At 48.7% G+C, this 14,184-nt stretch overlaps 1 protein-coding gene across 4 annotated transcripts in view; it reads left to right on the top strand.

Moving 5' to 3' along the window:
* The window catches only part of qng1 (Q-nucleotide N-glycosylase 1), a 51,941-nt gene that overhangs the window by 2,346 nt on the left and 35,411 nt on the right, over nt 1-14,184 (top strand). For 2 of the 4 annotated variants that reach the window (XM_072516671.1, XM_072516672.1), the window contains exon 2: nt 12,173-12,524. The exons of the other annotated variants lie outside the window; for them this stretch is intronic. In XM_072516671.1, coding sequence (XP_072372772.1) covers nt 12,188-12,524 — 337 coding nt within the window. In that variant the 5' untranslated portion in view covers nt 12,173-12,187. The remainder of the gene's footprint in view (nt 1-12,172; nt 12,525-14,184) is intronic. 4 annotated transcript variants of the gene reach the window in all.

Below are 14,184 nucleotides of genomic sequence, written 5' to 3' on the forward strand. Positions count from 1 at the left end.
CCTCTATGTACCACCTATAGTTGCGTCAAGTTGAACCTTGCGCACATGGAGGTTGAGTTGACCCTATGCAGTGCTTCACTCCAGAGTCCCCACCCTATTTCGATCCCCAGCTCTTCCTCCCACTTCTTTCTCGTTGCATCCAGTACGGTGTCAGCCCTCTCTACCAGTCGTTCATACATGTCGCTACAGTTTCCTTTACCTAGGATGTTCGCGTCAAGTAACTCCACAAATAGTGGCGGTGGTGGGTATGTCCTTGTCTCCTTCCATTGGAAGTTTTTAAGTTGCAGGTACCTTAGTTCGTTCCCCCTAGTTAGCTGAAATCTCTCCGTCAGTTCGTCCAGTGTTGTGATCCTGCCATCGGTGTATAGGTCCCTGACTGTCAGTGTCATCACACACACACACACACACCCCCCCCCCCCCCCCCCCCCCCCCCGGTCCTGTCTCCACTTTTTAAAGGTGGCGTCAGTCAGCGCTGGTGTGGACCTATGGTTGTTGCAGATGGGGGCTTTGTCCGACATTTTGGTTAGGCTGAATTGCTGCCATAGATGGTTCCAGGTCTGGAGAGTGGCTACCACTGGGCTGCTGGAGTGTTTTTGGGTGGGGATAGGAGTGCCGCCGTGGTGAAGGCCCGGAGAGAGGTCCCATTGCAGGAGGCCTCCTCCGCGTGCACCCACTCGGCTTCTGGCTCCTTGATCCATCCCCTTCTTGTTCGGCTGTCGCCGCCCACTGGTAGAATTGTAGGTTTGGGAGGGCTAGCCCTCCTCTGGACTTTGTTTTTTGTAAGACCTTCTTTGGGATCCTAGCATTCTTTCTCCACCCCCCCCCCCCCCCCCCCATATGAATGCCCCACCTCCCCCATATGAACGCCATGATTAGTTTGTCTAGTGATTTGTAAAAGGCCTTGGGGATAATAATCGGGATGGATCTAAGTAGGAGGAGGTACCTGGGCAGTACGTTCATTTTGATCGTTTGCACGCCCCGCGCGGGAGGGTAGGAGTGTGTTCCATCTTTGCAGTCCTTTTTGACTTCCTCTGTCGGACTGGTCAGGTTCCATTTGTGGATCCCCTTCCAGTCATGAGCGATGTGGATCTCCAGATAGCGGAATTTATGTCGGGCTTGTTTGAACGGCAGTCCCACTAGTGCTGCCCCACCTCCTTGTCGGTGTACCGGGAAGATCTCGCTTTTGCTCATGTTGCGTTTGCAGCCAAGAAGGCACCAAACTCTTTCAGGAGCGTGATGATTCCTTCCATGCTGCTTTGTGGGTCTGAAATGTAGAGGAGCAGGTCATCTGCATCGAGCAAAACTCTGTGCACTCTGCCTCCCCTTTGGATCCCCCTCCATTTCTTTGCTGTTCTGAGACCGATCGCTAATGGTTCGATCGCTAGAGCGAACAGCAGCGGGGACAGCGGGAATCCCTGCCTGGTGCCCCTGTGCAGCTGGAAGTACTGGGAGTTGGTGTTGTTTGGCCGTATGCTCGCCATGGGAGCTTTGTATAGGAGCTTCAGCCAGGAGGTGAACCCTGTTCCGAGCCCGAACTGCTCCAGTACCTTTGAGGTACTTCCACTCGACTCTGTCGAAGGCCTTTTCTGCTTTCAGAGAGACAATCACCTCTGGTGTTCTTTCCCCGGAAGGGTCATTATCACGTTCAGCAGCCGTCTGATGTTCGAGGTTAGCTGTCTACCTTTGACAAAGCCCGTCTGGTCCTCTGCGACCACCTCTGGTACGCAGTCTTCGAGCCTTCTGGCTAGGATTTTGGCCAACATTTCCACGTCTGCGTTTAGCAGTGAGATGGGTCTGTATGACCCACATTCCGTTGGGTCTTTGTCTTTCTTGGGTATTAGCGAGATTGAGGCCTGTGCTAGTGTAGGTGGCAGTGTGCCCCTAGCCAGCGAATCTGTGAACATCTCCCGCAGGTGCGGGACCAGTGCTGTCACAATTTTTTAATAGAAGCCGGCCGGGAACCCGTCCGGCCCCTTCCCTGCCTGCATGGAGCTAATACGGTCCATGATCTCACCCAGTGCTAGTGGTGCTTCCAGGCCCTGTTTTCTGTCCTCTTCCCCCCGCCCCCCACCACGACTGGCATGTCCAGTCCATCAAGGAACCGTTTCATCCCCGACACCCCTGCTGGGGGTTCTGAGGTGTACAGCTCTTGGGAGAAGGCCTTGAAGGTTTTGTTGATGTTTTCTGGGTCTGGGTCTATGTGCCTCTGTTGTCCCTGATTTGTGCAATTTCTCTGGTGGCTGCCTGCTTTCTCAGCTGGTATGCCAGCAAGTGGCTGGCTTTGTCTCCGTGTTCGTATAGGGTCGCTCGTGCCTGGTGGAGTTGGTGCACTGCTTTCCTCGTGGAGAGCAGATCAAAGTTCCTTTGTAGCTCTTTCCTCTCCGCCAGGAGCTCTATGGTCGGGGCCTCGGAGTATTTACGGTCTACCTCAGTATGGAGTCAACCAGCTGCTGCCTAGCCGCCCTTTCCTTCCTATCTCTTTGCGCTTTGAAAGCGATAATTTCCCTTCTAATTATGGCCTTTAGCGCTTCCCAAAACATGGAGGGTGAGACCTCCCCGTTTTGGTTGTTCTCCGTATACTCCACTATGGCCTGTGATACCCTTTCGTTGAATGCCTTGTCGGTTAGTAGGGCAGTGTCCACCTCCATGTGGGGCGTTGGGGCCCTGCCCGTCTCCAGTGTCACGTCCATATAATCTGGAGCGTGGTCGGAGATTACAATTGCAGAGTATTCCGCTTTGACCAGCCCTGGAAGCACCATTATCTCCACCACAAAGTCAATTCCGGTATACACGTTGTGTACTGGGGAGAAGGAGAACCCCTTTTCCCTTGGTTGGGTGAACCTCCAGGGGTCCACCACTCCCATCTGTTCCATAAAGTGACTGAGTTCCTTTGCCATGTTTCAGGTCTTCCCTGTCAGTCATTGGGTCCTGTACACAATTGAACCCCCCCCCCCAATGATTAGTCGGTGCGTAGCTATGTCGGGGATTTCCGCCATGGTCTTTTTAATGAATTTTGTGTCGTCCCAGTTGGGAACGCACGCGTTAACTAGTACTACCGGTGCCCCGTCCATGGCCCCGCTGACCATGATGTACCGTCCCCCTGGGTCTGTAGTCGGCTTCGTCGCCCTAAACATCGTCCTCTTGCTGATCAGTATTGCCACACACACACCCCCCCCCGGATCTCGTCCTGTAATAGGAATGGTAGGTCTGTCCCACCCAGTCCTTTCTTACCCACAGCCGGTTCTGCTCGCTCAGGTGTGTCTCTTGGAGGAAGACTATGTCGGCTTTCATGTTTCTTAGGTGGGTGAAGACTCTGGATCTTTTCACTGGGCCGTTGAGTCCTCTTATGTTCCAGGTGACTATCCTGGTGGGGGGGCTTCTGTCCCCCCGCTCCTGTGGGATTAACCATACTTCTCTGTTGGACGCGCCCCTGCACTCTGGGGCTTCCCTTTGTTCGGGGGCCGTCCAAGATGGCCACTGTCACTTCCCTCCCCATGCGATCGGGCCCCTGCGCTCCAGGGTTTCCCTTTGTCCAGGGGGCACCCAACATGGCCACCAACGTGGATCTGCCCCTGCATTCCAGGGTTTCCCTTCACCCAGAGACTGTACTGGGTGCTTGCTTGCAGTGCTTCCTTGTTCCGAGCCCCTGGTTGTGGTCCTTTGTAGCCTTATTGCTGCTCTCGGTCTGGCCCTATTTTTCCCTCCCTTCCACCCCCCCCCCCCCCCTCCCATTTGCTCCCCCACCCCTGCTGTGTGGTTCCCCCCCCCCCCCCCCCCCCGGCCTGTCACCGTCCCCCAAGATGGGGGTGCGCCGCGGCCCTGCTCTGTTGCATAGCCCCAGCGCTAGCTTTCCTGCTAGTGCGGTGACGCCACTCCCGGGAGTTACTGTCTCGCTTTTCCCTCGCCCATTCTCTACGGTTCCTGCCCGCTCTTTCCCCATCTTACCCTGCACTCCTCGCACTTGCTTTCCCTTCTCCGCTAAGCTCGTTCTCTCGAACTGGGCCATGATCTCCCACCTGAAGCGGTCCCTTGGGTAGTGGTTTGCCTCTTGTCGTTCAGGGTATGTTTCCTGTGGGGGGGAGGCTAGGTGTTGCCTCTTTCCCCCCTCCCTTTCGGCGTGCTGTTGCTCCTTGCCAGGGGCCGCTTATTTCTTCCCCTGCTGCCGGTTTTCCAGCCCGCATTCCTCGACAAACTTGTTTGCCTTGGTGGGCGCTGTGAAGAAATACACTTTTCTTTTTGCTATGTGACCCAGAGCTTCACTGGGTACAACATAACAAAGCGTACGCCGTTTTTATAAAGGCCTGCATTCGCTTTGTTAAACTCAGCCCGTTTCCTGGCTAGGTCCGCCCCAATGTCTTGGTGTATGCGATGTACTTCCCATTGGCAGTTCTTGGTCTGTCTGGCCCAGCTCAGGATTGTTTCCCGCTCTTGGTACCGATGCAGTTTGGCTATTACTGCACTCGGTTGCTCCATGGCTTTGGGTTTCGGGCGCAGAGACCGGTGTGCCCTGTCCTTGGTTGGGGAAAGTTTTCCTCCCCACTAGGTTGCCCATCATCTCGGGCACATATACTGTGGGGTCCCTGTCTTCGATACCCTCCGGTAGGCCCACAATCCGTACATTTTGACTTCTCGAGCAGTTCTCTTGGTTGTCCACTTTGCTCTTCAGGCTCCCCTGCATCATGAGCAGCCCCGCCATCTCCTTTTCCAGTGCCGTGATCCGATCACTCGTCAGTTGCTGCCTTTTCCAACTCTTTAATGGTCGCCCCTTGGGCTTCCATTCTCTTGTCTGCTCTGCTCAGGGCGAGCTGTATTTCAGCCAGGGTCTGGCCACCGCTGCCTTCACTGCAGCCTCAATGTCTGCTTTCACCTCTGCTTTTATTTCCTGCTGGTGCTCCCTCAGCGTCTCGGTGAAGGATGCCTTCCAGTTCTCCCCTGGTACAGGGGGAATTTGCTTCTGTTTGTCCTGCTCTTTTCGTTTTGGTGAAACTTCCGCTCCGCCGCCTTGTGTACCGGTCGGCTCGTCAGAGTGTGTTCGCTCCTGGCCCCTTCTGCTCCTGGTGTCTGTTCTGCCTCTAGCTTGGTTTCTTTCGGGCATTTTTGCTTCTGATCTCTCGCTTTCTTCCATTCTCTGTCTTATTAAGGTTGAGGACTGGATTGCTGCGTCTTTTTAGAGTGCGTCGTTGAGTTTATCCAGTATTTTCCGTTTTTATTATTACGGTAATTAAGTTGTGTAAGCTCCAGGATGTTCCCTGCCAGTAAGAGTGGCCTAATAGGTACGCATAACTTTCTGGCACGGAAACCTTTTGAGTGAGTTTGTGTAATATATTTTATTTTCCCAAGTCAATCCTATGGCTAATGTATACTTGTATGAAGTGCGGAAATACTTAAACACAAAAGCTGTTAAAAGTCTTTACTTCCCCTTTAAATCAATTAAATAATGTAAAGGTTTAGCAAATAATTCCCTAGACAGAATTGCATACTTGCACAATCTCAATCAATGTAGTGGATACTCATTTTAAAGATTTTTATCTGGAGCAATTTGCTATATTGATATAATTTACAGCAAAATTACACCAGTGCTGTCTGTGCTGCATTTTGGGTATTTCCTGGCAGGATTAAATTGGGAATAAGGCAGAGATCCCAAGTTTGTTAGCACTTAAACAGAAGCAGCCTCGTTGACTTGGGCAAGTCAGCAGGATGAAAGATGGTGGCTTTTATCCAAAGACTTTCTGAAGGGTGAGGTAGCTAGAGCCAGAAACCTGTAGGATGCCCAAAGCTCCACTTCAAGGATGATTGCAATCATGGCATGGAGCCCCAGATATCAATTATCAGACCTGGGAGTAATAGCTGATGACAGTCTCCAGTGGGTTGGCATGCACCACCATAATGATTGGTGGTGTGGCAAAAGATGCCGATGTCAAAAGTAACAACCCCCAGTCATACTCAGTAAGTTCAAGTGGCGCTTGTGGCATAACCTGCTTCCCAAGGATTGGCCTTTCAAATATCAGGCAGGCACGGTAGCACAGTGGTTAGCATTGTTGCTTCACAGCACCAGGGTCCCGGGTTCGATTCCCACTTGGGTCACTGTCTGTGCAGAGTCTGCACGTTCTCCACGTGTCTGCGAGAGTTTCCTCCGGGCGCTCCGGTTTCCTCCCTGAAATCCCGAAAGACGTGCTTGTTAGATCATTTGGACATTCTGAATTCTCCCTCTGTGTACCTGAACAGGCGCTGAAGTGTGGCGACTAGGGGATTTTCACAGTAACTTCATTGCAGTGTTAATGTAAGCCTACTTATGACAATAATAAAGATTATATTATAAGGTATGTCATATGAAGGCACCCCATCTGAAAAGGATTTGTTTGCTGCATGCCTGTCTTCTCTTGTAGATGGAAGGATACTAATGAGAGCAAATTAATTGTTGGTTTATATTCTTCAATGTCTTTTTGGCAATATCCTGAAAATAACTGATTTTAAAAATTGTTATATTTTGTCAGGGTGGCACTGTGGTTAGCACTGCTGCCTCACAGCTCCAGGACCCGGTTCAATTCTGGATTCGGATGACTGTGTGGAGTTTGCACTTTCTCCCCGTGTCTGTGTGAGTTTCCTCCGGATGCTCCGGTTTCCCCCCACAGTCCAAAGATGTGAAGGTCAGGTGGATTGGCCATGCGAAACTGCCCCTTAGTGTCCAATAGGTTAGGTGGGGTTACGGGAATAGGGTTGAGGCATGGATTTAAAAGGGTGCCCTTTCCAAGGGCCGGTGCAGACTCGATGAGCCGAATGGCCTACTTCTGCACTGTAAAATCTATGAGTTGCAAATGATGGGATTGATAATGCACAAATGTTACTCCTTGCTTCTATTCATTCTGCACTCCTTCCCCCACGGCCTTGTTCTTATGCTGAACTCAGTTTCGCTGTAACTGGGATCTTCCTGCTCTGTGTCTCAGTTCTGCATCACTTAACAATTGTGCCTGCATTTGTTCAAATAAAAGTATGGGGTTGAACATAAGCCTTGCTTAAGATAACTGCGTTATATTTTTTCAAATGGAGCAATTTTCAGAGCAAGGCTTTTTGAGGGATTGAGGTTACTAACGAATGGCACTAACATAGGACTTGAGTGCCGGAGTAGGCCATTCGAATGAAAAAATAAAAAGGTCTTTGAGCTTAATTTCCCATCTACGGTCTTTGAGCTCAGTTTCCCATCAACTTCTAAACGTTCAATTAAGCAAAATCTACACACAAATCAAATGCCACTTATTAATACAGTTAACACTTGATGGCTTACAGATTTATTCACAAAGTCCTTTGGAGAGAAGCTTTCAGAAGCAAGTCTGAGAAACCACTCGTTTCTTCAGAATCCAGTCTTTGAGCCGCGCAACCATCCTTCAAATCTTATTTACCCTAAAATGAAAGTGTTGCCGCGATTTCTGTTTATTTTCCAATGCCTGCCAATTTTCCTGCCAAAGGCATTTTTCAGAGAGACTCCAGGAATGATTACCTTGTTCATATGGGGAGGGAAGGTGGCCAGAGTGAGAAAGGTGCTGCTACAGAGGGGAAGGCAGGCAGGGGGTTTGGGTCTTCCGAACCTGATGTATTATTACTGGGCGGCGAATGTGGAGAAGGTGCGGATCTGGGTCAGAGGGGTTGATTCCCAGTGGGTCAGAATGGAGGAGAGTTTGTGCAGGGGGTCGGGATTGAAAGCACTAGCAACAGCGACGCTCCCGTAGGCCTCGGGGAAATGCTCAGGGAGTCCGGTAATAATTGCTTCATTGAGAATTTGGAGGCAGTTTCACCAGCACTTCGGGTTGTGGGCAGGGTCAAGGGAAATGCTGATTCGGGGGAACCATAGATTTGAGCCTGGCAAGAGGGATGGAAATTTTCAGAAATGGGAGGAGAAGGGGATTAAGACACTAAAAGATGTGTTTCTTAGGGGTTGGTTTGCAGGATTGAAGGAGCTGGAAGCGAAGTATGGGCTGGAGCAGAGGGAAATGTTTAGATACATGCAGGTTCGAGATTTTGCCAGAAAGGAGATACAGAGCTTCCCGGTGGAGCCGGCCTCCATATTGCTGGAGGAAGTGCTGACGACGGGGGACTAGAGAAAAGGGTAGTGTCGGTGGTTTACAGAGCTATTTTGGAGGAGAAGGCACCACCGGAAGGGATCAAAGCAAAGTGGGAGGAAGAGTTGGGAGAGGGTAAGGAGGGGTTCTAGTGTGAGGTGCTCCGGAGAGTGAACGCCTCCACCTTGTGCGCGAGGTTGGGGCTTCTTACTATCCTTGTTTGAAACATGGACAAAAGAGCTGAACTTGTGAGGTGAGGGTGACTGCCCTTGGCATCATGGCAGCATTTAACCAAGTATGGCATCAAGGAGCCCATGCAAAACTAGAGTCTATGGCAATCAGTAGGAAAACTCTCTGCTGATTGGAGTCATACCTAGCACAAAGGAAGATGGTTGTGGTTGTTGGAGATCAGTCACCTCCACTCCAGGACATCACTGCAGGAGTTCCCATGGTAGTGTCTAAGGCCCAACTAATTACCTCCCTTCTATCATAAGGTCAGAAGTGATGATGTTCGCTGATGACTGCACAATGTTCATCACCATTCGCAACTCCTCTGTAGTCCACGTCCAAATGCATGGTATCTAGCTTGGGCTGACTTGTGGCACAAGTGACTACTAATGACCATCTCCAACAAGCGAGAATACAACTATCTTTCCTTGACATTCAATGGCATTAACATAGTTGAATCCCACACAGTCAATATCTTGGAGTGGTTACCATTACTAGAAATGGAATTGTAGCTACAAGAGCAGTTTGGTGATGGCTGAGAACTCGGCAGATAGAAACTCACCATCTGACTCCCCCAAAGCCTGTCCATCATCTACAAGGCACAAGTCAGGAGTTGATGGAATGCTCTCCACTTGCCTAGATGAGTGCAGCTTCATCAACACTCATGAAGCTTGACACCACCCAGGACAAAACAGCCCACTTGATTGGCACTCCAAACACACTCCTTCCACCACCAATGTACAATGGCAACAGTGTTTACTATCTACAAGATGCACAGCAGGAACCCGCCAAGATTCTTTAAACTGCACCTTCCAAACCCGCCTCTGCCACCTATTAGGATAAGGCATGAGACACATAGGAACAACACCACTTGCAAGTTTCTCTTCAGGCCACACACCATCCTGACTTGAGACTATGTCACTGTTCCTTCATTATTGCTGGGTCAAAATCCTGGAACTCCCTCACAACACTGTGGGTATACCGACACCACATGGCCTGCAGCTCTCCATCACCATCTCAAGGGCAGTTAGGGATAGGCAATAAAAATGCTGGCTTAGGACTTCTGGAGGCAACCATGGAGTGAGTGGTCGCAAATTACGTGGGGGGGGGGGGGTTGGTTCTTTGTTTCGGGGGGAGGGTTGCTGACATGGAAGTGGTTGGTGTGGCACAGTTGGGAGGGAGAGATGGTCACTTGGAATGTGCTAGGATTGAATGAGCCGGTTAAGTGGTCGCAAGTGTTCACTCATTTGAGGAATTTGAAGGTGGACGTTGTGTCTTTACAGGAGATGCACCTGAAGCTGGGGGACCAGACGAGATTGAGGAAGGGATGGGTGGGGCAAGTGTTCCACTCGGGGCTGGATATGAAGATGAGGGGGTTGGCAGTGCTGGTTAATAAGAAGGTGGCATTTGATGTGAGGAGCATTGTGGCCGATCCGGGGAGTCGTTATCTGATTGTCAGTGGAAAGTTGGAGCGGATGCCGATGGTCTTGGTAAACGTTTATGCCCCGATGTGAACTTAGAGGGGGGTGTTGGGGAAGATTCCGGACCTGGATTATGGGGGGTAATTTCAACGCTGGTCTGGACCGGTCAAGTTTATAGGAACAAATTTGCATGACTGGAGGAGTAGAAGTTGGAAGAATTGTATGAGCTGCCCAAGGGGAACGGATTTACGTACCTGCAGGTGGGGGATTTTGTGAGTAGGGAGGTGCCATCCTTCCAGGGGCTGCCATCTCCAGTGTTGCAAGACAAGCTTATCGGAAGATGAGACAGGAGAGGGGCGGGTGTCGGATATTTACATGGAATTGATGAAGAGGGAGAGCCTGCCGGTGGAGGATATTAAACGCAAGTGGGAGGAGCAGCTGGGCGGGGAGGTGCAGACCGGGACGTCTGGGCGGGAGGTACGGACCGGCAAAGACCTTGTGGAGGGTGAACGCGGCCTAGGTTGAGCCTCATCCAGTTTAAAATGGTGCATAGGGCCCACATGACGGTGGCGAGGATGAGTAGGTTCTTTGCGGGGATGGAAGATGAGTGTGGGCGGTGCAGGGGGGGCCGGTGAACCAGATCCACATGTTCTAGGCGTGTCCAAGACTGAGGGAGTTCTGGTAGGGGTTCTCGGACGTGATGTCCGAGGTGCTGGGTGTGGCGATGGTTCCGGGTCCGGAGGTGGAGATATTTGGTATGTTGGAAAACCCAAGAGTACATGGGAGGAGAGAGGCCGATGTATTGGCCTTTGCCTTCCTGATAGCTCGGAGACTGATTCTGTTGAGCTGGAGGGACTCTGAGCCACCAAAAGGGGGGGGGTGTGGGCAACCTGGCGGAATTCCTGAGGTTGGAGAAGGTCAAGTTCACTCTGCGGGGGTCAGTAGAGGGGTTCACCCGGAGGTCAAAACCGTTCATCAATTCCTTCAAGGAGGGGCAGCGCGGTGGCACAATGGTTAGCATTGCTGCCTTACGGCGCCGAGGTCCCAGGTTCGATCCCGGCTCTGGGTCACTGTCCGTGTGGAGTTTGCACATTCTCCCCGTGTTTGCGTGGGTTTCGCCCCCACAACCCAAAGATGTGCAGGATAGGTGGATTGGCCACGCTAAATTGCCCCAGAATTGGAAAAAATGAATTGGGCACTCTAAATTTATAAAAAAACAAAAAAAATAAAAATGTCTTCAAGGAGAATTGAGGTGTCAGCAAGGGCGAGGGGGATTTGATTGGGGGGGGTGTAGGGGGGGTGTAAGGGGGTTAAAATTGTTATGGGTCTGGGTTTAGAGAATCCCAAAGTGTATCATGAAGTTCACCTGACCCACAACTTTTAATAGATTGTGGTATGGGGAGCACACGGCTCACTCTACTGGTATGGTACAGCCGAAATGGACCAGTATTTTTTAAAACAAAACAATGTTTATTCTATGAACTCAAGTTAACCTTTTTAAAACAAACAGTGAATATCTTAGCAATCATTAATTCAAAGATAACCCCCAAAGAATACAACACTTAAGTAATCCTTTAAGCTGTATTTTTAACATCCAAAAGACTTAACAAACCTTTAAACAGGAGCACATTAGGTTCACATTCACTATTGAGAACATTTATAATTCTGAATTCACCAAATGATCCAGAGATAGTCTTTGGATGGCAGAGATCAACAGTACAGCTGCTTTGGCTGACTTTAACTGCAGCACACTGAAAAACAAAACCAAAAAGACAGACACACCCAAGCTTTTCTCAAAGTGAAACTAAAAAGCAGAACCAGAGCTCCGCTCTGACACTCTGACATCACTGCAGTAACATGAGCAGCCAAACATTTCTTAAAGCAACATTCTCATGACAAAATGGGGAAGGCAGGAAATGGTGGGAAATTGGTGTCAGCGGTTGGAGGGTTGTGGTTGTTTATTGGGTTGATGTGTTCTTCTGATCTGTGTATATATGGTAAATCCCTTGTATACAAATATTTTTTTTAAATGCTGGCTTAGCCGACATTTTACAGTCGCAATACATCATCTGCCCTGAGATCTTTATTATGTATAATTTTTTAAATATTTTAAAATCTCACAATTCCAATAGCTTTACTACTTCCATTAAACCTTACTAGTAATGACTAGTTTTGTAAGATGAATGAGCATAAAACTCACCAACCAATCATGTACCTGTTTCCCTCATTGCTTACTGCACCAAATTCCCTCACTCACCAAATTCCTAAGTTTAAACTTTGTGGTTAGCTGTAATCAGTGATGAGCTGCTTATGTAATATGACACGACTCCTTTCAAATGTCTAAATATTATTTAGTAATAAGTTGCTGGATATATCTATTTAGGTATGAACTGTAAGGAATTCTCAGAGTCTGCTGCTGTATTTATTTGGGGATATGACAAATTTCAATGTGTTCTTTCACCCCCTCAGGATTTAATTTAAAAAATGGATTCACCATTGCTGCCAAAGGAAGCTGGAAAATTTGTATCTGAGAACAGCAAAGATGTCTCTATTTTAGAAATAGGAGTTCAAAAGATTGCCGAATTGCTGTTTGAAAAAAGAAATTCGAAGGAACTTGATGCAACAGGGTGGAAGTTACTCCATGACCTGAACCCACAAACAATGAGTGAAGCCTCTGTCAACTGGGTATTTGTTACAGATACCCTCAATTTTTCCTTTTGGTCTGAAAATGATGACCACAAGTGTTTGGTGAAGTACAAAGGCAGAATGCATAGTGGCTTTTGGTCACTTTGTGCTGCTATTAATAGAGCACTAGACGAAGGTTAGTTCCCGGTTGTATTTTATTCTCTTATCTTTGTGACAGGCTTTGAAAATTCTACTAGTACCACAATCGGAGATCATTATTTCTTAGGTGTGGTGTTAAAGAAATTGACCCAAATCCAGTTGGGGAAATTAAATATGTACAATTTTTAAAGTAAATTTAGGGAGTACCCAATTCTTTTTGTTTTCCAATAAAGGGGCAATTTAGCATGACCAATTCACCTACCCTGCACATCTTTTGACTCGAGGGTGAGACCCATGCAAACAAATATATACAGTTAACAGTTAATTTTTTTTGTAATAGTGCAAAAAAAGCACATTTGCATAGTGCTTTTCACAATGTTGAGTGCATCTCAAAAGCACTTCTTCAGTCATTTAAATACTTCTGGAGGATTGGAGAAATCACAACAGCCAATTTGCATACAGCAGCATCCCACAAACATTGACGTCATAGTGATGAAATGATCTTTAACTTGAAGAAATATAACTTTGTTTTTTTTCCCCCACTCTTGACTATAATTACATTTTTAATTAATTCAACGGATGTGGGCATCGCTGGTTAGGCCAGCATTTATTCCCCATCCCTAGTTGCCCTTGAAGGTAGTGGAACCCCCTTGAACAGCTGCAGTCCATATGGTGTAGGTACACCCACTACTGTTAGGGAGAGAGTTCCAGGAATGTGACCCAATGACGATATATTTCCAAGTCAAAATGGTGTGCAGCTTGGAAGGGAACTTGCAAATGGTTGGTGTTTCCATGCATCTGCTGCCTTTGTCCTTCTATGGTTGGAAGGTGCTCTCCAAGGAGCCTTCATGAGTTCCTGATGTGCATACTGCAGATGGTACATACTGCTGCCACTGTGCATTGGTGGTGGAGGGATGAATGTTTGTGGATGGAGTGCCAGTCAAGTGGGCTGCTTTGTCTTGCATTGTTGGAGCCGCACTCATCCAGGCTAGATTATCTGAAATGAGGTCAGTAGCTGAGTGATCTTGGTGGAGTAAACTGCATGTCAGTAAGCAGGTTATTGCTAAACAATTGCCACTTGATTAGTGTTATAACCTGCCTGCTTACCATTGGCTGGGGACTAATGACGATCCCACATTCCTGTGGGAGTATGAGCTTCCCCAATGAGGGGGGCGGAGAAATCATTAGCAGACTCCCTGTATAAATAAAGCTGGCCAGTTTGGAACCAGCAGGAAGCAATAAGCAGCAAGCGAGGTTGTGTGTGTGTATATATATAATATATATATATATATGTTATTGTAAATAAATGTTATTTCTTTGTATCCTTGAAACTCGTGCTGGATTATTCGTGGCCCTCACAAAAATGAGCTAAAATACATTTTCACGGGCACCAGCAACGCTGATTCATGACCAAAATGTTGTCCTAGTGTGAGCAGAGTTGTTGGAAGCCCATAGTATGTTTTATCCAGCGGTGGGCGTGGGAAACCTTAAGGAAATAGAGAAAACAAGCCTGACCAAGTTTTCACCTTGTGCACCCGCACATAGGGGCTGGTTTAGCTCACTGGGCTAAATCGCGGGCTTTTAAAGCAGACCAAGGCAGGCCAGCAGCACGGTCCAATTCCCGTACCAGCCTCCCCGAACAGGCGCCGGAATGTGGCGACTAGGGGCTTTTCACAGTAACTTCATTTGAAGCCTAC

The sequence above is a fragment of the Scyliorhinus torazame genome, chromosome 9 (assembly GCF_047496885.1).
Source record: "Scyliorhinus torazame isolate Kashiwa2021f chromosome 9, sScyTor2.1, whole genome shotgun sequence".
NCBI lineage: Eukaryota > Metazoa > Chordata > Chondrichthyes > Carcharhiniformes > Scyliorhinidae > Scyliorhinus > Scyliorhinus torazame.